The sequence below is a fragment of the Sarcophilus harrisii genome, chromosome 1 (assembly GCF_902635505.1).
Source record: "Sarcophilus harrisii chromosome 1, mSarHar1.11, whole genome shotgun sequence".
NCBI lineage: Eukaryota > Metazoa > Chordata > Mammalia > Dasyuromorphia > Dasyuridae > Sarcophilus > Sarcophilus harrisii.
The window spans coordinates 258,675,001-258,700,808 of record NC_045426.1 but is presented as its reverse complement, the minus strand read 5'-3'; the positions used below and the strand labels follow the sequence as shown (position 1 = coordinate 258,700,808).

Here is a 25,808-nt window from a genome sequence, read left to right as displayed (position 1 = left end):
TTGAATTGAGTATCTTGGAGGCATCTCAAAACTCAACAAGTGCAAAACAGAATTTATTTTCTTTTTCCCAAACTCTCCCATCTTCCAGACTTCCCTGTCTCTGTCAAGGACACCACTGTCCCTTCAGTCACCTGGAGTCATGAATGACTTCAGTATCATCTTTATTTCTTCTCTTTCCCTCAACCCTCATATCCAGTCAATCACATCTTGTCAGTGCTACCCCAACAACATCTCTTGGAAGCTTTTCCCTTTCTCTTCATACATGTAACCACTGTACTAATTTGTGATGACCGCATATTTTAAAATCAGCCAGAGTCAGGAATTCAGGTTAAGGGAAAATCTTCAGTCTTTATTCTCAGTAGAGTTGAAGAAGGATTGGAGGTAAAAGGGAATCGGAGGTAAAGGGAGATTAGCAATGTCAGCAGCTACATCAAGAAGCCAGCCAGACCAAAAGCCATGAGACCAGAGGCCACCAGAGCAGAATCCAGCCAGCAGACTCTTTCTGCCTCTCTTCCTGCCCCTCTGCCTCCACCCACCAAAATCGTCATTTCCTATACAACACATCAGGACTTTCACAGAGAGTGGCCATTCTTTCTCCAAGCATATATGTTAATAGAGTATGGTCCAAGGAGATCAATGGCTATGAAAATATTCTAATTGAAAAATAATGAATTAGTGTAATGGGCTGAGACTTGAGTTGATGCACTGAGGTCCCAAGCATGTGAGGCTAAATCTCATTCCATGAAGGAACTTTTTAAATTTTGTCTTTTTATTTCCAGTGCTGCTTAGCACAGTGCTTGGCACATACTAGGTATTTAATAAAAGTTTATTGAATTAAACTAAATTCAATTTGATAATAAATAAAAATAAAAATTATAATTATTTTCTTGATATTATCAATGGAGTCATATATATGTTGAAATCAAAGAATACAAATGAGTACTTTCTTGGTAATCTATTGTGAACTCAAAAAAATTTTCTTTATATTTCTAAATTTTATATTACCTTCAATATGACAGGACTACTTTTTTTTTTTTAAAAAAGCACAGTAACTATAGTGTCATCTTGGCAATAGTTCAAGAATTTAATACAATTTGCATAGATGAATTTGCCTGTTTTTATGCCTGTTCCTTAAAATAACATTCACAGTAAATCATTTTATACATTAGAATCAGTAAAATGTCTTTTTAAAAATAGTGAGCATCCCTTCTTGTAGTCACCCTTTGCAAATTAAATTCAAATTATGTCTAATTCAAGACTTTCTTATGGCTAGAGGCAAATTTCTTTGTTATAATAGGAAGAATAATTAAATCCTAGAACCAAGGTTGTATAACTCTGAAGATCTAGTCTTCTTATGTCACTGAATTGAAATTTAAAGAAGAAATTCATAAAGTTCTAGTTGAAAAGAGTCACAGGTATTGCACCTTCTCAGGAAAAGAGATTCTTGTAGCCTTTTAAAAACAAAACAAAATCATGTATATTAAAAATATTCAGATGAAATCTGCTCTCTGTGGTTGTTCTTCAAGAAAGTGTATGGCCATTTGTTCAAGCTATAACAGAGAGGGAACTCTCAAGTCTGATTGTAGTTGGACTTGACAGTATTTTGCATCCCATTTTATCCTGCTCTTTGGGTCCTAAGTACTAAAATTATTGTGGACAAAGTATCTCATTTTCATACTAGGTTCCTGTTCATCTTTGGATCATCAAATTTCAACCTGGAAAGGCTGTTAGGGATTATCAAATACAAATCCCATATTTTATAAGTAAGGAAACTGAGACACAGAGAAGGTACTTACCCAAGATCACATGACTATTAAATATCTCAGGTGGAATTTAAACCCGAGGCTTCTTGTGCCTTGTCCACTCTACTGCGATATCTCTTTTGTATGATTACTCAGATAGGAAGCACCCAAAGTGGAATTTTAATCCCTGTGTCTTGTGACTCCACTATTCTTCCACTTCATCATGCTACCATACACTACCTTAGATATGTCTCTTCATATGGCCCAGTCTTAGTTTCCTTATCTGTTTAAAAACGTGATTGGATGAATGATCTTGGAGGTCCTTTCTAATTCTAAATGTATGATCCTATGCATCTCCCTGAAGCTTAATTTCTTTATAAAATGAGGATTATAATCTTGATAGTATTTGCTCCTCTAAAGACAAAAAGATATAGCATGTACAAATTCTATTGTAAGCCTTAAAGCTTTTATAAATGTAAGTTGTTTATATTAGTAATTTTTATTTGTACCATTTAGAAAAGGTATGACTCAAATTTGTTACTGAAGTCCACTGTTACCAGTGCTTTTCCCACTAAATCCACTATGCCCTTTCATATTAGTTAAATTTTTTTTTTCTAAAGGTCTGTACACATTTTTTTTAATCTTGCAAATTTTTAATCTTCCTGATTTTCTTTTTCTTTTTCATGAGTAATAGACTCGTATACCTCTAGTATCAATCCCATAGTAATTGATTGCATACTTAACAATTCTTCAAGTTTAATTTGGTCTATATAGGCAGCACATATTTTTTTTTTAAATTTGTCTCTTTCCCTTATCCAACAAAGCAAGACATCTTACCAAATAATGCCCATATGTCTTCCAGGAAGCCATAGCATGAAGTATATCACAATAAAATGGACCATATTTTCCATGAGGACCATATTATAATGAGAAGACTGCTTTTCTGACTAAGGAGCAATCCTTCCTTCTTTGTTACTTCCTCCTCCATTTTCCTTAATGAAAATCTTCTAGCAGAAGCTGTATGTATGATCCATTGTCAAATGTATTACAATGGAAATTCTTTTGGGTAATAGGCTAGACTAAATGGCCCCTTCTAACACTAGATCATATGATTATATGAAATCATATTCAGTGCTAAAAATATTTATTAAGTCCAATGGACAAGGCAATGAATATGACAAGAACAAATTTTGGGAATAAAAATATAAAGACCACAAAGTTCCAAATTTCAATACTTAAAGCATCTGTGATGTCATTAGACCCTCTATGGAGGAAAACTGCAACTCTTTTGTGCCTTAGTATGACATCTTGGTGAGATACTATACTTAGAGAAAACTAATCATCTAATGGTCATCTTTCTGGTAATGATCCACTTTGAACTCATCTACTTTGATCCTCAGATAGCAGACTTATGAAACATTGCCAGGCTCATAACCAAAGCCTTTCCAACTGCTTATGTGCAGGAGCAAAAAGAGTTTGAGCTCAAGAGTCTTGAAGCTATGTAGAAGTGAGATTTATTTTAGTACTGTGATCAAACATTTTAGGAAGACCAATTTAAAGTAGTAAAATTATGTTCCAAATTATATTATGTGAACTTGCAGACTGGCACACAATATCTTTTACACAACTGTTTAGTAAATGTTTGTTGAACTAAATATTGTACAAGTTCATTATATGGGAAGGGGTTTATTATACTTACACATATATTACACATGTAAGTGAAGCACTATTTGTGACCAAAATGTGAATGAATGAAAACACATTTATTAATTGCTTACTATATGATACCAAGTACTATGCTCAGTGTTGGAGATGTGATTTTTTAAAAATGAGACTGGTTATCTTCAAAGAATTTAATTCTAATAGGTAAAGAATAGTTGTAGAGAAATGGTGACATGGAAAGAGATATTTGTTCTGAGAATGGAAAAAAGTGGAAAGGGGAGGAGATTTGTTACATGAATAGCAAGATAATAGGTAGATGTCTCTTGCATAGTTTGATGTTTGTTGCCACCCAGTCGGTATAGTAGACTGGTAAGTAGACTAAGAGGATTACATCTATGAATGCAATCACCAACCAGCTGAATTGAGCTCCAGGATGGGAACTCCAAGAATGGTTATATTACTTTTCCCAGGGCTTGGGGTAATGTTAGTGATATAGATATTGGAACTGAGGACCAGGTTTTGGGTTCCATATGATGGTCAGACTTGGTAAGGAAGAGCAGGTATATGGCAGTAGAGAGATGATGAGATGGCCTGGTTGGATTGCAGGATGGTGTGTGGAAGTGAAAAAATTTGAACAAAACTTTATGTTAACTCCTCCTTTGAAGGGAGATGGGCTTATAATTCTATCAGTCTGTGGATATTCCTACCATTTTAGTCTGTAATTTAGAGAGTCTCCTGAGGGCAATCAGAAGTTGGCACCTCTAGTATCTTGAGCTAAAAGTAGTATTTGAATACATATCTTCTTTTTTTTATTATTATTATTATTTAATAGCCTTTTATTTACAGGTTATATGTATGGGTAACTTTACAGCATTGACAATTGCTAAACCTCTTGAATGCATATCTTCTTGACCCCAAGTCCAACTCCTCTCCTAGATAGAGATCTATTTAGTATCTAAACTATAATGAACATTAAACATTTCATGAACAATATTTTTCCTCTTATAATTTAGAAGAGATATGGGACATGAGGAAGTATGATGTAATGGAAAGAGCATTAGATTTGGGGGCACATATCTAAATTAAAATTTAGCTTTCCTACATGCCCCATGTAACATTGGGCAAGCAATTTCAATTCCCTGGGTATCACCTTCCCTACCCTAAAATAAGAGGAAAGAACTAAGGCTCCAAAATTCTTTTTACTTTTAAATACTATGGTCTTCTGACCCAATTCACTTCAATAAAAATGGCATTGTTTGAGATTTCCTTTTTCTCTTAGTAAATTTTCTTCCTATAAATAAATCCATTCAGAATAATTTGCTTTACTTGAATGCTACCTCTGAGTATTTTAATAGGTTCTCAATATGTGTTTATTGTTGATTATGGTGATGATGTTGGTTCTCCAACTGAAAAATGATTTTAAGCATAATGACTGATCTGTCATATTTTCTCTTCACTTTAGCCAACCTCTGCAGTTTATTGAAAGCTTTACAAAATTTCTGATCCAATATAGGCCAATAAATAACAGCTGTACACTACAAGGGAAAGCTTTAAAGCCAATTATCAGGTCATTAGAGACTTTTAAAAAGGAGCTTCAGAACATCTATCACAGGATTGCTAAGCAGGGATTGGAAGGACTCCTGATGAGTCATGCACTGTATCTTCAATGTATTTGTATTTAAGATCTTGTAAAATGCATATAGAGGCTGGAAGAATTGAGATATGAGTGTTAATTAGGCATCCTTGAATGAAAACTGTTAATATGTAAAATAAAGGATGGTAGGGACTACACAACAAAATTACCTCACATCTCACTGGTCTCGCTATTTGTAATATCGCTTGAATTACTATTACCCTGACCTTTCCCATCCCAGACAACCTCTTCTTCTGCAGTTAAGCTTGAGGAAAAGAAATGAGTTGCCCCAGCATGCAAATTAAAAATTTTATTCATTCAAAATAAATTTAGATACTGATGGAAAAAAGCCCAAAGTAAAGCATGTGAATACTTGTCTATAGGACTCTAGGGTCCAAAATTTCATTGAAATAATAGCAATATAAGTTGGCATTTAAGAAGCACTCTAAAGTTTACAAAATATGTTACATTCCTTATCTCAATTGATCCTCACAATAAACTTGTGAATTAAGTGTTATTGGGGGGTGGGAGGAAGGATGGAACCTGTCATTTCAATAGTGTAAAAAAATTCCCAAGCATAAAACTCTCTTAATACATATTAGCATTTACCCTGCATCCGACTTGCCCAGGCAGGATCACACAGCCAGAATGTGTCAGAAGTTGAACATGAACTCAGGTCTTCCTCCAAGGCCAGTTTTCAATCTGCTATGACCCATGATGCTTTTCTAGTGCCACCATACCCCCTTCCTGAATTTCACCTCCCCCCACCTTTTTTTGTTTTTACAAATGAAAAAACTGAGGCTCAGAGAGGTTTTTCTTAGTCACACAATTAGTAAATTTCTGAGAAATGCAGAAATTTCTGAGTCCAAAACCATTTCTCCTTTCACCGTATGACAGTACTGGCTTCTCTCTGCCTATGCATGTATACAGACATAGAACACAGCAGATAGATGCTGTTATCAGAAACCACACAAAGGCCTCTTCATAATTGAGGCTGGCTCCAAATGAATTGAATCTAAAACTTTGCCTTTGTTCCTGATGCTGAGATTAATTTTAAAGAATCTTTTTACTAGTTCAAACTAATAATTCTCTGGTATGGTTATTTGAAGTGAAACTGACATTGACTATATTTTAGTGACATATGGTGATAATGTTTCACTTTAGTTTCATATAGTGAGACAGGAAACATCCCCTGCTTAAAAATGTGTTTACAAACAATAGGCCCACAATGAATAATCCCATCTGGCAGATGAATTAAATCTATGTAGGAATTTTCTTAATAGGAAGACTGCAACTTCTAGATATTTTTCCCCTAATGAGATAGAGATCAGAAAAGAAAGCACCAAAACAGTAAGTGTTTAATATTCATTTCTGTGGCTCTTTTTATTTTTAAAAGCAGACTGGCCTATTTTTATGTATCAGTTTATCAAGTTAAATATAAATTAATAAGAATTTAAGCTCTATTTGGAATATTGCACCACTTGGATGGAGAGATATCCAAGTGGTGCAGTATTCCAAATAGTACACCTTACCTTTCCCTGGGTTTAAGTTGCAGAGAAAGTGCTGGCTTTCATGCACTGGTAGTAGGAGTTTCTTTATCTGATAGTTCTCTATACCACTGAAATATCCCTTAGGACATACACACCAGAGGAATTAGGCCATACACATTGTATGTATCACAGTGAAGGAGCTGTCCTTTTAACAGTCCTTAAAAGGTGTTTTCTAAAGACTTGTTGAGTGCAAAAATTCTTTCCCCTACAATAAAAAACTTTGTTCACTTTATCATATCCTGATGTTCAATCTCTACTTTATTATAATTATGATATCTAATAATCATAGTGGCTAAGTCTCTTCTGGTCTTGCTTTGTAATTTAAATAAATGGCACCGAGTCTTTGTCCTTACTTCAATATTATCCTGATTCTCTTCACTAATTAATTTTTTGTTTGAGATGAACCATTTCATACTGGAATAAAATATTGAAGATTAAAACTTAGCAATATTATCTTCCTTTTTCATAAAAGATTTTATTAATCTTGCCATGGGAGCTCAAGAAGGTGACCAGAGGGGAAAAAAGTACCTTGATTAATATTTGTTTAATGTAGAATCACCTTTTTGCTCAGATGTTTTATTCACTTAAAAATTATTCCTATCAGCTCTTTTTTTCAGGTTGACTAATTGGACATCATTGACTAAAAAGACAAACAATTAGTAGAACAAGTGGTTTTTAAGATGAACTGAGCAAATGAGAAAAATGTGCAGTTTGTCATTTATCTAACTCCATATGAGTTTTGATTATTACATTTAGCATCAGGAAGTATTTTTGATAGCATAGTCTATTAAACTATGTCAATCTGAATTATAAATTTATATTTTGACTATAAATTTATATATTTATATAATTGACTATATAATTTATATAATATAAATTGACTATAAATTGACTGAATTATAAATTTAAAAAATCTTCTCTTGTGAAGGATTTTTAGTTAAGAAGCAGAGAAGGGATGAAATTCAGTCCTATTATTTTAAATTGTGTAGGGAACTCCTAGTGCGGACTCTCCTTACTTATACAGATTAGCATTTTCTGTACATTGTGGTCAGAGAATTGACTGGGGGAATGAAGAAATTAAATGATTGATTTATAAAGGATGTTGACCTTGATACTTTCATCTTTTTATCCTCCTAGAAAAATAATTTATGTTTATGTATGTGTTTTGTGGGAGAGGTATTCCCATGGAAGAAGTAGCACCATAATTTGAAAGCACATTGGAACTGAATCCATGGTTTTGAATCTAAGTTGTGCTACTTAATATCTGTATAACTTTCATCTGTAAAATGAATTGTTTAATAAGATGATTTCTAATAATGTCCTGTCTAGTTTATAACTATGAACTTATGATGCTCTTACCAGCAGTGATATTTGCTTATAGTTTTGTTGTATAGAAAATTCCAGACATAAGAAAAATTGCTCAGGTACAGTGACCCATATAAGACAGAACTGCCATATGCAGATAATTAAGCAAGTATTTGGCCAATGGAATGGAGAAGTGCCTTTTTCCTTTTGGGAATAGAGGGTACAATTTAAAAGATGAAGAAATATAAATTTCTATAATATTTTAAGATTTTCAAAATGTTTTTATACATTTTCTCTTTTGATCCTTATAATAATCCTATGAAACAGAATTATTATTTCCATTTTACAGATAAACTAAAGCTCTGAGAAGTTCTCTTACTCATGTAGTAAGTGCATTATCCTGGCTTCAAATCTGTCACTTTTTCTACTATACCCCTCTGTTTCTCAAGGTGCTTTGCTATTATGATATCTTTGAAATAGGCAGAGAGATAAATGGATAGTTAGATGGACTAACCATTGATTAACTGCTTACCCTGTACTAAATGCTGGAGACACAAATACAAGCAAGCAAAATAGTCTTTTTGGTGAACCATCTTGGATGGAATGTGTACCACTGGAAAGATGACACTGAATCCTGTATATATTGGAAGGGCTTTGATGAAATTTAACATAACCCAGGGACAGAGGAGAGTTAATAGGCTTATGGAAAACTTCCTGATTACATTACTGGTTTCTTGCTGCTAAGGATTTTATTAACATGATTACATACATCCTATGGGAAGTTCATGGAGATTATATGGTAAGCATACCATAAAATCATACATGTAAACTGGGGGATATATAAGGCATCATCTAATGTAATTATTCATTTTATAGATGAAAAAACTGAGACTTACATATGCTATTTGACTTGTCATTTGTGTAGGATCTTTAATAGGCTGTTGTGGCCCATTATAGCAGTGATAGAACATTTTACATTAAGCTTTACCTCTATAGACCTAGACAGTACACACAATTATCTTAAATACTTTTCAGTCTGAGTCCAGTGACTTCTTCTTGAATTTCTTTTGTTCTGTTCAATGATTGTAGGGGCTCAGAGCTTGTTGTTTCTGATATTGAATCCACACATGAAAATGTCTCTCAGTGATCCATCCTTTCATTGTCCACAACTTTTGCACAGTTAAACCCATTTTGCCTGTAGGCATCCGAGATGCATTACTTAAGAGGAAGCTATTTCCAATGCCATGGAACTCTCAGAGCTAACATTTGTGAGACATGATCTATAAGAGAAGGTGTCAGGGACCTTGCAATAACATTGTTGTCCTGCATAAATAGAGTAATCAAGTTTGATTGGTCAAATGGCAATTGGGCAAAATAATGTTGTGACATTCCTGATGGTAGCATATTAATTCTAATTATTTTCTGATTTAGTCACCATAAATTTTATAATTCTTATGTTCTTGGCTTTTCAAAATTAATTATTCATTATATGCCTCAATTTATGTTTTTGTAACAATATATATTCCTTTTCGATTACAAAAGTCATTAATATTGCAAATAATGAAATTAATATTATTGAAAAATAATATCCAGAGGATCTGATAATGATTGACATGCTAGAGGATTAATATGTTCTGTATGCTATGTCTTTACAGCCTGGAGCTGTAGATGCAGCTTAGAGAGTAAGCAGTTCCTATACTCATTTGTGTAGTACTTTTTTGCATTTGTCAGTCTACAGAATAAATTTGTGTAGGGTCTAGATGTAGAAAAGCAGTGAGAGGATAGCCCTCATGATCATTAAATGATTTCAAAAAAAGTTGTTGCTGAGAATACAGCTATATTAAGATAGAGATTAAAGTGAATTGATTCACCTTTCACCATTATCACTGACCACTCCCAAAAGCAGTGTCCTTTTTCTGTATACCCCTCAGCTCCCAGTACTTGCAAGCTACCTGCCTTCTGGGGGCTCATTATATCACCTTCTTTATTGTTGTTTGTCCTTTATTCTGGAAGATGACCATCAGGGAGGGGACGTCATATATAAGTGAGTTGGATCTAAGTAAAGGAGGGCTGGGCAAAGTCACCTGCTTCATTTTCCCCTCCAGAGTCCTCTGGGTCCAGTGGCCAGATATAGATCAGGACAATTGGAGAGAGCCCTGGATGTAAGGGGATACTTTGGCTTTTTTAAACTAATGCCTTTAACAGATCTCTGAGGAGAAATCCATTCAGTGATTAATGCTCTTAAGCAAGAAATGAGTCAGAGAGTGGCCTTTTCTACCTAGTCAAAAAAAAAAGAAAAAAAGAAAAAAAAAAAGGAATTTATCTGGGAGAAAAAGACTCTCAGAGTTTCTGGCTAAAACAGCAATAAAATAGTAATTGTAGCTGTTTTGCTGCTGTGCAGGGAAATAAGAGAGACATAGAAATGGAGACAGAGAGAGGGAGGGTAAGGGAAGGAAATAGGGAGACAGAGAAGAGAGACTAGGAGACAGAGAGAGTAGAAACACGGGGAGAAAGACATAAAGAACCTGGCATAACTAGTGAGAGTCGTTACAGAAAATAGAAGACACAAAGCCTCCAACCCTAACCTTCCAATTCTGATCCTGAATGACTCCAGAGTAACTTGCTGTGTTCTTCAGACTAAGAATTTATAGCTTTCTTCTAAGACTGCCTTAGTAGGTACAACCCTTCTCAAAGAAAGTGATCTCTTAATGTGCAAACTTCTAGACAAAACTTTATCTTCTAGACAATGACTTTGTTTCTTACCATAGACATATATTCTCTCCACCTCTATCCCTTATATTCTGTAGATGTGCCCTTTCTTTTCCATTCAGGAGCAAGAACTGCTTTCAATTATTCCTTACTTCTGTTGCTCTTCTTATGTTCTACCTCAGCTCCATTCCCTCACTCCCCTTTGTTCAATCAGTCAGCAAAAATTTATTAAATATTAAAAGTAAAAATTTACTAGATCCTGGGGATGCAAACACTAAAATGAAACAACTCCTTCCCTCAAGTTTGGTCTAAAATTAGGTTTTAGAAGTGGATATTTATTATATTGTGCTATACAAAACGTTCCTTAAAAGTCTATGTGAAAGTAGGTTTACTCTTAGAGAGCACATGTAATAGAAGGGTCACTCCCAAATCTCAGGAGTCTCTTTACTAAAATCCTCAAGATGTTCTTTTTGGATAATGTTTGTTTTTTCCCTTCTGCTGGGCTTTTTGTAAAGCTCCAGATCTATGTCCAGTCTATACTTGGCTCCTGATGTAAATGCTACTGTAAAGTCTTCTTTAAAGACATTTTGAAGGTCAAAGTCTTCCCCCTACCAAAGGAAGAAAGTAAGAGACTAAGGCATAGGCTGAAGATAAAATCCTCTACTCTCTTAAGTCCCTCCTCCTTTAGTTTTTCAGGGTTTGCCAAGAAACTCTTGATTCAATCCATGTAGCTTGATACAAGCCCCAGACAATATGACCATGTTTCTTGGCCAATCAAAAGAGATTAACTATATCATCTAGGGAAGTATCCAGGCCTTGTTTGTCTGAACAGTTGAGATATATTTTTATCTGATAAAAGTATGGAGGGTATAGAATCTTATCACTTATATTAGGTGTGGTAGGATGATTTAATTAATTTTGCTCAATCACTTCCCCACCCTTAACCAAGATAAATGCTAAGTATAAAGGCATCTAGGTGGTATAGTAGATGGAATGCTAGGCCTAAAATTAGTAAGACTCATTTTTCTGACTTCAAATCTCACACACTTAATAACTATGACTCTGGGCAAGTCATTTAACCCTCTTTGCCTCAGTTTCCCCATTTGAAAAATGAGCTGGAGAAGGAAATGGCAAACCACTCTACTGCCTTTACTAAAAAAAAAAAAAAAAATTCCAAATACAATCATATAAAGACAGATGGGACTAAAACAACCAAAATCCCAAATGTCAGTCATGGTATATGAATGCTATGGAATATTATTGTTCTATAAGAAATGATCAGGAGAATGATTTCAGAGAGGCCTGGAGAGACCTACATGAACTGAAGCTAAGTGAAATGAGCAGAATGAGCAGAACCAGGAGATCATTATACATGGCAACAACAAGATTATATGATGATTAGTTCTGATAGATGTGGCTCTCTTCAACATTGAGATGATTCAAACCAGTTCCAGTTGTTCAGTGATGAAGAGAGTCATCTACATCCAGAGAGAGAACCATGGGAACAGAGTGTAGAACACAACATAGCATTCTCACTCTCTCTGTTGTTGTTTGCTTGCATTTTGTTTTCTTTTTCAGTTTTTCTTTTTCTTCCTTCTTGATCTGATTTTTCTTGTGCAGCAAGATAACTGTATAAATATCTATACATATATTGGATTTAACATGTATTTCAATATATTTAACATGTATTGAACTACTTGCCAGCTAGGGGAGAAGGTGAGAGGAAGGAGAGGAAAATTTGGAACAAAAGGTTTTGGAAGGATCAGTGTTGGAAAAATTACCCATGCATATGCTTTGTAAATAAAAAGCTTTAATTAAAATAAATAAATAAATGAAATTTTAAAAATAGGTACACATGATAATATCTATCTTATTATTTAGTGTGTTTAAAAATTATTGTACTTATTTATCTTTCTCATAACTTTCTTTTTTGGAGTTTTTAAATTTAGTATTCTGCTCACCTCTACATTGTTGGCAGGGACATTTGGTACTTAGTGACCACTTAATAAATGATTACTGATTGATGAATTCTTCTTTGTTTAATGTTTAATCCTTTCCCTTGAATTTTAAGCAAAGCTTTGCATGGAGTCCCTTTTGCATTTCTTTTCTCAGTTTCTTGTAATAGTGAACTAATCATGAATCATTAGAATTTTTCTTCCTCCAAAACTAAAGAGCTCTCTCTTGTCTGCTAGTCAGATCTGTTGTTTGTTGTTGAAATTATGAAATTTAATCATGACATGTTTTATAGTTTTAGCATATAATCTTTCTCTGGTGGTTAATCTGTAGATATCATTATTAAATACTCAATGTTTATCCTCGAGTTCCAGGCAGATTTCTCATATTAATTCCTCTAATATGGTATTTAGAATTCTTTAATAGTTTATTGTTTTTGCTTTTTAAATAAGAATTATTTATCTTTCATTTTGAATACCACCAACTCAGCAAAATAAAAAAAATAAATAAAAGAAAGCTTTCAGTGCATTGCTTATATAATTTAGTAAAACAACTCATTAACTGTATCCAAAAGTGTTTATCATTTTCAGCCTTTTAACCTTTCTAGCAGGAAGGGAGTGGCATGTTTCATCTTCAGTCTTTTGAACTTATGACTTGTCATTGCATTCATTTTAGAGTTCTAACATTTTTCAAAATTGTTTTTCTCCATGATGTCATCAATGAATAAATTCTCTTATTTTTTCCTACTTTATTGCACATCAGTTCATAATGGTCCATTACATTATTTCTTATGGCATAATAATATGACAATACACTTTTAAAATGTGATTTTTTTGGCCATTCATGAATAGGACAGTCCTTTTGTTTCCAAATTTTTTGGCTACTATGAAAAGAGTTACTATAAATATTTTAACATATAGAGATTCTTTTCCTCCTATTTGTTATCTTTGTAGTATAGACTTAGGAATGCTGTCACTAGCTAGGTCAAAGGGTGTGCATGATTTGATAACTCTGGGCATAATTCCAAATTGCTTTCAACAATGACTTGAAGCAATTCACAACTACACCAACAATGTACTAGTGTGTCTATTTTTTTTACAGCTTCTACAGTTTCCATTTTTTTTCTTTTATTGTCTTTCTTAGAATGATAAGTTCAAGATAGAATTTTAAAGATGCTTTAATTTGCTTTTCCCTAATTATTAATGATTTAATGCAATTTATTTGATTATTAATAACAGATTTTTTTCTTTAAAAACTTCATCTTTGACAATCTAAGGGGGAATGGCACATATTCTTATTTTTTGGTTTGTTTGTTTTCTTTATTTTTTATCACATTTTGAATTCCAAATTGTCTTCTTCCTTTTCTTACAAATCCCTATTATAGAAGTCTGACTTCCGGTTCTTCACTACCACAAGGAGCTACTATAAATATTTTAAAACATATCGGTTCTTTTCCTTTCCTCCAGTTATCCTAGGGGACAGACCACATAGTCATAATACTGGCTCAATGAGTATTTAACTCTTTGGACATAGTTCCAAATTGCTCTCCAAAATGGTTGGATCAATTCACAATTCCACTAATTGTGTATTTGTATCCCAATTGTCCCACATCTCTTCCAACATTTGTCATTTTCTGCTTCTGTCATAGCCAGTCTGATACCTCAAAGTTCTTTTAATTTGCATTTCTCCAATCAATAATTACTTAGAGCATTTTTCTATATGCTTATATGTAGCTTTGATTTCTTCTTCCAAAAGCTGTTTGTTCAAATCCTTTCACCATTTATCAGTTTGGGAATAACTCATATTCTTACAGATTTAGCTCAATCCACTCTATACATGAGATATAAGGCATTTATCTAAGATATAAAGATATATGAGTCTATAAAATATTTCCCCCAATTTTCTACTTTCTTTCTAATCTTGGCTACACTGGTTTTATTTGTACAAAAGCCTTTTTATTTAATGTAATCAAAATTATCCACTGTACATCTAGCAGTCCTATCACTTTTTTATTCATTAATTATTTTCCCACTATAAATCTTGGTAGGTAATCTGTTTCATACTTTCCTAATTTATGATATTCCCTTTACATTTAGGTCATGTATCCATTTTGGCCTTATCTGAAAAAACAGTGTTCTTAATTGGCCTATACCAAGTTTCTGTTAGATTGTTTTTTAGTTTTACCAGCATTGGCTTATATATTATAAGTTTGGGATCATTTACTTAAATATCTGAAATGTGATACAATTATCAGAGAAATTTGTGAATATTGTAGATACCTTGAGAACTAGAATTTACAATATAATTTATCATTTATAAATTTATTTACAAGCAATTTGCAAGCAATTACCTACTATATGCCAGGCAATATCCTAGACACTGGGGTTATAAAGAAAAACTAACTTAAAACCCAACTAAAATTTTATTTAAAAACTTTCTCCCCCCTCATTTGAACCATTTGGTGTTCTAGGCCAGAACTTGAAACAAGGTGCTAACTCAGTGGAATTGATAGAAACAATAGTTATCTAGTTTAGCATGGTGCTTAATAGTTCTCTATTCAGTACATGTACTTAGTACTTACTATAGTTCTTACAAGATTCACATCTTTGATAAGAGAGCATATATAAGCTAGGAGCCTCAGCCAGGATTCAGTAGGTGAGATTCAGAAGCCAGAGAAGGTAGGAGGGAGCTCAAGCTCTGGGAACCAAGGCCAGATGGAAAGACTCTCCAGAAAGCTGCCCAGTCTCAGGAAGGAGATAATAAAGGATCTGGATTATAAGAAAGCTATAACCGGGCCCCAGGAAAGGAGACACGACTTGGAAAGAGATAATAAAGGATTTGGACTTTAACCCCTGGCTACTCATGTGGTGATTACTGAACTGAACAAGTTTCTTGTTATTGTTCCATTATCCTTATATCATTCTCAGAATGTTCAGTTTCACTAAAGATGTTTGGTTCATTTCCCTCTATATTGTGATTCTTTTTAATTGTTTTCTGATTTCTTTTCAAAATCTTACTCATTTTTTCTTTGAGTTTTCAGTTTCTCTGTTTAGAAGCTAGATTTATGTGGTTAGGTTTTATCCATTGTACTTTTGGTCTATTTGCCTTTTCCTTGTGTAGCGTCTCGGTTTTTGCCTGCATCTTATTCTCCTACTATACAGTGGATTTTCCCCACTGCCCACGAGGTTGGGCATCTGTACCCTTGAGGAGGTTACAAGAGATCAGTCTCAGTTCTCTGTCCAGAATAAATTTCAAGATGAGAGCATGACCCTCACTTCTCTTCCTCTTTCCCTTATGTTGAAGCTCTTTTTCTTCTAGACACATCTGTGCTACCTGCATCTTCTATTTCTTCCCCCATTCGATTGCTTCCTCCCCCTTTCCTTCACATGGCTGGATAAGATCAGTGTCTGCAGCCTTTTATGGAATGTGGAATGTGGGAAGACTTGAGGTTGTACCATTCTTGTGGGGAAATTGGACAAAGATACCATTGAATATGGGTTGAGATAGCTGTGCTTGCTATGAGTCGTGAATGCAAATTATTGCCTGATGCTGTTTTATGAATTTATTTAAGCTTTTATGGGTTTTATGTCTAAGGATAGATTTTTAGTTATTCTATTTCTGGTATATATTACATTTTCTGTGGTTTGAATATTTACAGAACAAATACTCATCCAGCTTGGCAATCATATGATACCTAATAATTCACTGTCAACATTTAGAAATAGGTAGAGTAGTTGGTGAGGGCAGCTAGGTGGCTTAATGGAGTCAGGAAGAGCTGGTTTCAGTGTAAATTCAGGTTTTTACTAGATATGTGATCCTAGGTAAGTCACTTAATCAGGCTTACTTTGTTTTCTTCATCTGTTACAAGCTGAAAACCAAAAAAGCAAACCACTCTAGTATCTTTGCCAAGAAAATCCCAAATGGAGTCATAGAGAGTTAGATATGCTGAACAAAGAAATAATATGAAGATAGGAAAATAGGGTGAAACATTGTCTTCATCCACAATGGCAGAAAACATGATACCCTCTAAGATTTACTAGCTCCTCCTGCCACATAACCTGCTCCTGGCATGTGGGCTAGGGAAGTGTTGAGAGTGGGGGTAGGGAAAATTTGCTACAAATTTGGTTATGACTGAAGATGAGACAGAAGGCAGTGCAGGCTAATCAGAAACATCTCTACTTAGATAAATTATTAGCTTTGGGTGTGGTCAAATCTCTCTCATACTACAAATCTCTCTCATTCTACAGAAAAGAGCTACTCCATTTATGACTTTATTTAGCAAATGCCCTGCCATGGACATTTGCCTCTTGCCGAAACTGGCAAATCTGTCTGTAACAATTTCATTTCAAAGGGGGATCGGAGAGTAATACTAGTACCCTTGAACTCTTGAAGAAACTCATTCACAGTGTCTAATAAGGGTTATTTTCTGTGAAATAGTTGTTGGCCCAGCAGGCAATCTGACCTCAATGCAGGATTCCACATAAGCTACCCATGGGGAATCCCCTTAAGTCAAAATTTTGGTGCCATTATTAACTTGCAGGCGTCTAAAAACAGTTTATTGCTGAAAAAAAATGAGTATTTGCAGCATTAACATTAGAGCTACTGATTTCTAGGGATGTCTAAGCCAAGAATTTGTTTCCTACAAAGTAGCATGTGTGTCTCATTGTACTGTAAGTTAGAGTTAGCTTTGGAGTTTCTGGAGCCTGTGTTCTAGGCAGGTGTGGCATGGCAACTGGATCTCACATATCTAGCTGTTTGAAAGCCAGAAATCCTACTGTATCCATTACTGGGATGGAGCAAAGAGAACTAAGGTTGAAGGCAGCAAAATTTAAGCAGTGTAAAAAATTACTTCAACTTAGCCCTGATTTCATCTTGCTCTTTTCTTGGCTGCATCATTTCCCTCAGATTATCATGGAGACTTCTTCATACGTTTCCATTTTCTTAATATCTTTTGTCTTCCTCATTATGGGGCAGTATATTCAGATCTTCCTCCATGGCATGAGTACTGGGATCCCTTCTCCCTATCACATCATTGATTTGAAAGTCAGTGCCCTAGCCAATAGTATTATTGATCCTGTACACTGAAAGTGCTTTTTATTCATCCATATGTTCCACTTAGGAGAGAACCAGCTTTTAAAGATGATCAGACAAATATAATTTGGGAAATGGCAACCTTTTTGGTATTATAAGAGGTTACCCAGAGTATGAGATTAATCACTAGAATAGAGATTCACACCTGGAGATCGGGAATGTATCAGGAGGAATTTATCAGGGTGCCAAAAAGCTAAGCATTTGTGTGACTCAGTCTCTAAGATATATTCTTCCTGATACAATACTGACCTTCAAGTGTGCATCTCTATTCCTTTTTATATCCTTTTTTGTTCTTAATGCCATTTCTTGTGGCCTTTCCTATCCATATCCCTCTAAATATTAGGGTAAGTGGCAGGGTCTGCCATGCTACTTGCTGATTCTGCCCGAGCTTTCCAACTGTGGGCTTTTTACCAGTATCTCGAACTGTCTGCTTTGTAATTTTTTTTTTATTAATGCTGGTTAAGTTTGAACTGAGAAAACTTATTACCTTTAATAATGTTGAGTGAAATCTCTCTCTACTTATATAGATTAGCAGTCTGTCTGTACTTTCTGTACTTTGTGGTCAGAGAATTGCCTGGGCTAATTGAGAAGTTAAATGATTGATTTATAAGATCAAATTCGTGAAATATATATATGAAAATGTATTTACAAAACTCAAAAATTTTATTTTATTGGGAAAAAATACATAAGAAAGTGTAGTAGAGAAGCAGAAAGCAGAATTTTGTATTTTAGGTGTAAAATTTTTCTTCCCAGATAAACTTGGGTTTGTGACATGCAGTAATGTTGGGATACAAAATTTATTGAATTTTATAATATCTCTAATGCCTTCTAGTGGTGAATTTTTTGTGAATTTTTTCCTTAATTTGCTTGTAAATGTTTTAGCTGTTTTGAGAATGTTTTGTAAATGAATTAGTGTCCAAGGAAATAATTAGGTATACCCTGAATTATTATAGACTCACAGTTTGGGATTCTTTTCCAACTAATAGTCCTTACTTTCTACAAGTTTTATTATAAATATCAATTAAGCAGTATGTCAACAAGAAAATATTTATTGAATACTTTCTGTTATCACTCTGCTAGATATTAACTGTTCTTTTGTGTTTTTCATAGGTACATTATTCCATCTTTAGAGAGGACTGATGCTGGGTTTTACCAATGTGTGGTACGCAACAGGATGGGAGCACTCTTGCAAAGAAAATCTGAAATTCAAGTTGCATGTATGTGTACATTTTAAAAGTTTTCAAATGTTAACTGATAACATTAAAATATATGAACAATTAAAAGCAAATCAAAATTCATTTTCACTAATTTCATAAATGAGATTTTTAACATTGATTTATGTATTTAATTAAATACTTTGATGGCAATTACTTGTTGGATTTCAAAATAAACATTTCAGTAGAAATAACTTCAGATTGATCGTTTCAACCAGTGATCAATTTAATTGGTTACCATGTAGTACTAACAAAATGTTCATTCTCATATTACTAGATAACATTTCTTACCATTTTCTTAAAAGAAAATTTTTAAAAAATAATTTAAATATATCTTTATAGAATAATGTCAATTTTGAAATTATTACATTGGAACAGGGCTTCTTGATCTATTTCCACTCATGACTCTTTTGCCAGAGAAATTTTATGTGGTTCCCATCTCAAATCTGACCTGAGGTGTTTTTGGCAATATTTGTGTATGCACAGTGAAAAGTGCACATATGTGTTTAGAACCGTCACTGCAGTGAAGTCATGCATTATATGTTTGATTTTGAATTAATTTTTGGTTGTTGCATTCAGGAACATTTTACTGTTGCCAAATTTTTCACAACTCCCACATTCAATTGTGCAATTCCTTTTAGGGTCGCAACCCACAGCTTAAGAAGCTTTGCACTAGACCAAATATTTAGTTACTTGGACTGTGCAGTAACTCAAACCTGATCATTAGGAGGTTATCTTATCTCAATGTGTGGTTTAAGCAAGTTTCTTCACTTCTTTGGATCTCAGGTTACTTCTTTCCTCAACTAAGGTTTTGGAATAGATGAACCCTAAATAATATTTGAAGTTATGAAATTACAAACACAGGAACTTTGTACAAGGGGAGAAAAGGATGTGGCTTCAAATTCCATCTGTTACTTGCTACCTGTGTGATCCTGGAGAAATCACTGAATCTCTTTGAATCTCATTTTCCTCATTTGAACAGATACCGTGTGACGTCCCTTCCAGTTCTAAATATGTGCTCCCATGAAATCATTGCATGTTGTAGCATAAATAGTATTATTTGTTATTATATAAATCCACTGAGAAGATTAATTTCCTGAAGAATTTTTGGAATCAAAATACATAGATCCTTTTTTTTTTTTAATATTCTTGGAATAGGAGAAAAAGCATATTGTACAATGCACAAATTTAAAATATGCTTTCTAATAAGAATGTGTGTAGAAATTGTTTAAAATAGACCAATTTCTGTCACTTGTTTTAATTTATCTATAACCTGTTTGCCTCAGTTTCCTCATCTGTATAAGGAGGACAATAATATTATTTACCTCCCAGCATTTGTTGTGAGGATAAAATGGGATGACATATGTAAAGCGCTTAACACAGTACCTGAATTTATTAAGTGCAATATAAATGTTTGCTATTGTTATTATAAAATTACCATTAAAGTATTATTATTAGAAAATTACCATCAAATTACAGGAAAATAAAATAAAAATCATTGTGAAACTTTCTTGATTTATAAAGGACCTTATCATATAGATTCATCTTAATCAGTGATGTTATTTTATTACATATCAGATATTTGGACCTCAGATATAAGATGTGTGATTTTCAATATTACTAATGTTAACTAAATCCTATTCCTGCCTTCTTCCAAATCTTTTTCCTTTCCACTCCAAAACAACAACAACAAAACCTTTTTTGGAAAGGGGGGAAAAACCCCAAAACAACAGCCTGCTATGATTAGAAACCACTGAATAGGTATTGATTCAAAATTATTGTCTAATTTTATAATCCAAAGAAGGCTTAAAATTTTCTGAATTATGAAGGTCATTTGAGTCACTCACCTGTTGTTAATGAGCAGTTAAGTAATTGAAAAATGTAATTATAAACAAAAGGCAGTTAAATCCCCCTAAACACATCTGAACAAGTTAACTGGGTAAAAATTTATTAGTGTGTATGAAATTCTATTTTGTAAAATTATGCTTTGGTCTTTCTCTTGCTTAATTATTTATATCACTTTTTATTCTTTGATCTCTAGCCATTATATTTTAATTTGGTTCTTTATCTCCCAGTCTGCCTATCCTTCCAGATTTCTTTGTAGTTTGAGATAAACATTTGAAATGGCTTTTTTTCTCAATTTATTTCTATTCAACAAGTATTGATTGAGTGCCTACTATGTGTTGGGCTAAGTGTTATATACAAAGTAATAATTTAAACAAAAAATCTTTATTATGTTGAGGTGATTTTTTTTAAATTTCTGGTCATAGCAATTTTTTTTTCTGAAACAAAAAATTTAGGTAATTGAAATCTATTGACTAATTCTAAAACTTATATGTTATGTACCCCCCCAATGTGTGTATATGTATATGCATATGTATATACATATATGCATATATATTTAGCATAATTAAATTTAAATTATCAAAGTGAAAAATACTTTAAAATGTCATAAATAGATGAAGAAATTCATGTATTCTCCTAATTCTGGGTATTTCTTCTGTGATTCTAGGTATTTGAAATTTTTTTCCCAACAAAGTATCAGATCAGAACAGCATATAATTATTGCTAATTATAATTACAATACTTAGGAGAAGTGAAGACAAAAGAAAAAATATCTAATATAGAAAAAAGTTCTAGTTGGTTTTTTTTTATTGTTTTGTTTTTTTTAAAAACTAGAAAGATTATGCATAGAATCTTAGAGTAAGGTGGCACTTTGATATCTGACATTGGGAATGCTGTAATGAATTTTCTACAAGTGGCTATTTAGCCTTTATTTGATACTTCTAGTGAATCCAATAGCTTTTGGATTGCTTCTTCATCATCATTATTATTTTTATTATTATTTTTACATCCAGTGGAAATCAATTTCTCTGAAACTTGTACCCATTGCTTCTAATTCTGGTCCTTCTGTATAATACAAACAGGTTAGCTTAAAAGCCCTTCCTATATCTTTTCTTATCCAGGATAAATACAGTACCTCCAATTCCTTCAAGAGACAGATAAATAGAAAGATGTGAATTTAAAATAGTAACTCATTCAATCCATATTTTAAAAATACCTATTATTTAGAAGGCATTATGCTAAGTTCTGAAGATATAAGAATCAAAAGAAAGTCCTTATTCTATAGAACCTCACAACCTAATGGGCAAGAACAACATACAAACAGACATGTACAAATAAATGATAAAAATGTGGAAAAGGAAATAATTCATTGAGGGACGGTACTAGAATTTAGAGGGATTGGGAAAGACTTCTTGTACAAGGTGGAATTTTAGTTGGATTTTGAAGGATGTCAGGGGAAAGCAGGATGTCAAAATGAGGAAAAGAGCTTTCCAGTCATGGGTGACAGTCTGAGACAGTACCTAGAACCCAATTTAGTAGAATAAAAGCCCCTAAAGGTAAATGATTTTTTTTGTTTTTGTCTTTGTGTCCCCACCCCTGAGCACAATACCATGTATCTCTTGTATGGAGTAGCCACTTAATAACTTTTGATTGCACTTAGATTAAATGGAACATGATGGGGCTTCATGATCTTCACTATGATCTCTTTCCTTAAAATGTTCTCCACTTGGTTTTTTTTCAGTGTGGTCCCCAAACCTCAAGCACAGTATTCTAGATGTGATCTGACCAAAGCAACATATATCAGAACTATGACCAAATTGAAGTAATGTACTTTAATCTAAAATTGTCTTGTCTCATCCAATATTTGGCATGAAAATTGGATGATTTACTCACTTAAGGTAGATTTATTCAAATAGTAATGATCATAATGATAATAGCTCACATTAATTATTACTTTAAATTTTATAAAGCACTATACACACATATAAATATATTTTATATAAATTTTATTTATATGTAATCACAGTTGATAATTTATAAATGATATATATGTATATGTATATACAAATTTGATTCTAAGGACATCTTTGTGAGATGTATGACGATAATCTTATTTTATTGATAAAATAACTAAACTTCTTAAAGATAGAGTAGATTGCCCAGATAATTTAGCTAATAATTGTATTGAGACTGATTTTAAATGCAAGTCTTCCTGATTTTAAATCTAACACTCTGTCATATCAAAATTAAAAGGAAAAATTGAATAGGATAGGCAAGAGGAAGAGGAAGGATAGCTTCCTCCAAATCCATATCCAAAGATTTGGACACCAGAAACTCATCTAAATAAAAAGATAAAATGTATAAGTAGATTTTATAATTTTAAGTTTAAAAGTCTTTCTGATATGTTTGACTAGAGAATGATATTCCTCAAATTCATTTGAATGTTGTCAGTGGTGTGTTTATGACTTGAGAATATTTCATTTTATCATTCCAATAAGATGAAGATCATGTAGTTCTGCTGATTAGTATTTCTTGAGTGCTTTGAGATACTTGGCTTTGCCTCATGCTTTACTTCACAACTGAAATCTGCATTAATTATTAGTATTGGGCATTCTTATGGCATAATTGCCAATGATTTTGCCATAAAATATAATTATATTCTTCTCTGACCACTTAAAAATTTCTAAATCCTAAAGTTGTAATCTTTTCCTGCAGATATGGGAAATTTCATGGATTCAGACCAGAGAAAAGCTGTATTTCAAGGACATGCTGCAGTTCTAAACTTGCCTCACATCAAAAGCTATCCCAGACCACAAGTGACTTGGTTTAGAGATGGGCACAAAATTATTCCAAGCAGCAGAATGTAAGTTGATTTAAAGTTGAAATAAAATTAAAGGTTTGAAACATTATTAATTATATTTGATACCTATTACCTATTTACCAGTTACCTATTAAGTATGCTAATTAAGCCTTCTTGAAAATAATGTATTCTAACACAATCCATAAAACTAGCTACTTTTGACTGGTTCTGAAATTCTCCAATACTTAAATAAAAATAATTTTTGTAACTGTATTGTCCACTCAGAATAATGCCCACTTGCTCCCTTTCTTGCTCTTTATTGATGAGGTCAGGGTAATAATTCTTAGTTTGAAATAAATGTAACAGATTCACAATGGCCATTCTCTTTGGCAAAAGGTAGATTTATTCAAGAGATAGGTTACAGACAAAATGAAGGGATACAATAGACACTGGTAAATATAAAGTAGTGTGGGAGAGCAATATGAAAGACAAGTTCCCCACGGGACTCACAATTAACCTGGAGAAAGGAAATACTTTTGTGAGGGGGGAGTAAGCCACTGACTGGCAGGTTAGATCCATAGAGGAGTTTAGTAGACTAACCAGTTAGCTGCAGTTAAAAAGAAAGATGACTTTAGAGGGAAGGCACTATGAGGAGGAAGAGAGAGAGTAACCTCATATTGGGTTTAGTCCTGAAAAGAACTTAGCAAAAATCTTCGAGTAGATCTTTTTATAGGGGAAATACAGCTTTGAGGTTTCTCAAAGTCAGTAAAGGTGGGAACTCAGAAGGAGGGAGGATTAAGGGGTAGAGGAAGTGCCAGGAAGCTCAAAGGTAGCGATCAAACAGGAGCCAGCTGGAATACCCCTGGCAGACGAGGTCCAGGACTTGTCTAAAGATATGCTAATCAATATCTCAAAGGTCGTTTAAAGATGTACAGAGGTTGGGAGATGATAGATAATGGAAATTGATAGAGTTCCATCCTCACAATCACTCTATAAAACAGGATAGTCTGGGAACTGGTTATATCTGATAATAGCCATTTGGGCTTCTTCCTGACAGGAAGAGATTGTCCATCCACATCATTTATGATAGGCTCTTGAAAAGTGAGTCTTCACCCCTTCCCCCTTGTCTTTAGCTGTCACTACTAATTTACTTGTAAGTGGTATTTTTAAAAACTTGAACTATACCATTTTCTCTAACAATAAAAGAGTAATTACCTTATTTCTCTTTATCCTTTTATCCTATCCTGACAATTTTGTTTCTTTTGGTCTAATTAGTGGTTCACTCATTCATTGCAAAATAATTAGTCATCAGTTAAGCATTTCAAGGTGTTCTTAATTATTCCCTCTCCCTGCTTCATCTTCATCCATGTAGATCTAAAAAGAAGGTTGAGAATGCGCTTCACATACAGATATTTTGTAGTTTCATTTAAAGACAATGTTTACAGATAAACATTTCTTTTTTTTTTCTTTAAGATTTTCTTTTCTTCTTCTTCTTCTTCTTCTTTTTTTTTAATTACTTTTTATTGCCAGAACCCATGCCAGGGTAATGTTTTACAACATTATCCCTTGCACTCACTTCTGTTCTGATTTTTCCCCTCCCTCCCTCTACCTCCTCCCCCAGATGGCAAGCAGTCCTATACATGTTAAATAGGTTACAGTACAGATAAACATTTCTGAAAGAATCAAGAAACAATATGAGCTCAGGCTAAAAGTTAAATATCTACGTCATTGAGAGATTCTATTCAGATAAAATTCATCATAATAAAAGCTCCTTTTCCCTGTTTTATTTCCATATGTATGACATTCCGTTGAATCTATCAAGAGTAATTTTCAAAGCCAATATAGAGATCATATGTACCTCTCCTTCTACTTTTCCCTTGTGTACTATACATGTCTCATTCCACATCTTTCATCTAATATTTTCTATACCAAATCATGATGACTCCTGCCTTGGGTTGATTGCTTTTGACAATTAACACATTTTTGGCCTGCTGAGGATGTTTCTAGTTTTAGCCTTAGTAATAATGTTTTCTGTATTACATTTAAAGTTATTTACTTATACACCTTTATGTAGTATATAATTATAATAGACAATTAAACTTATAATTATAGTAAATACTTAAACAAATAAAAGACCAGTTTTTATTGTCTTAGAGCATCATTAGGTCAAACATTGATAGTTGCTTAGCCTTGAAAAATTATGATTCATTGAATGAGTGAAGATAGTTTTATTCACAAATATACTGGAAAGTTATAGTGTTAACTAGTGATATGTGTTCAAAGATTTGACATTTATCATGGGAA

The 25,808-nt window shown here is 33.4% G+C and overlaps 1 protein-coding gene across 3 annotated transcripts in view; it reads left to right on the top strand.

The window, feature by feature from the left end:
* Positions 1-25,808, top strand: part of SDK1 (sidekick cell adhesion molecule 1) — a 1,196,729-nt gene that overhangs the window by 465,658 nt on the left and 705,263 nt on the right. For all 3 annotated transcript variants that reach the window (XM_031949904.1, XM_031949968.1, XM_031949836.1), the window contains 2 exons: positions 18,756-18,862; positions 23,420-23,567. In XM_031949904.1, coding sequence (XP_031805764.1) covers positions 18,756-18,862; positions 23,420-23,567 — 255 coding nt within the window. The remainder of the gene's footprint in view (positions 1-18,755; positions 18,863-23,419; positions 23,568-25,808) is intronic.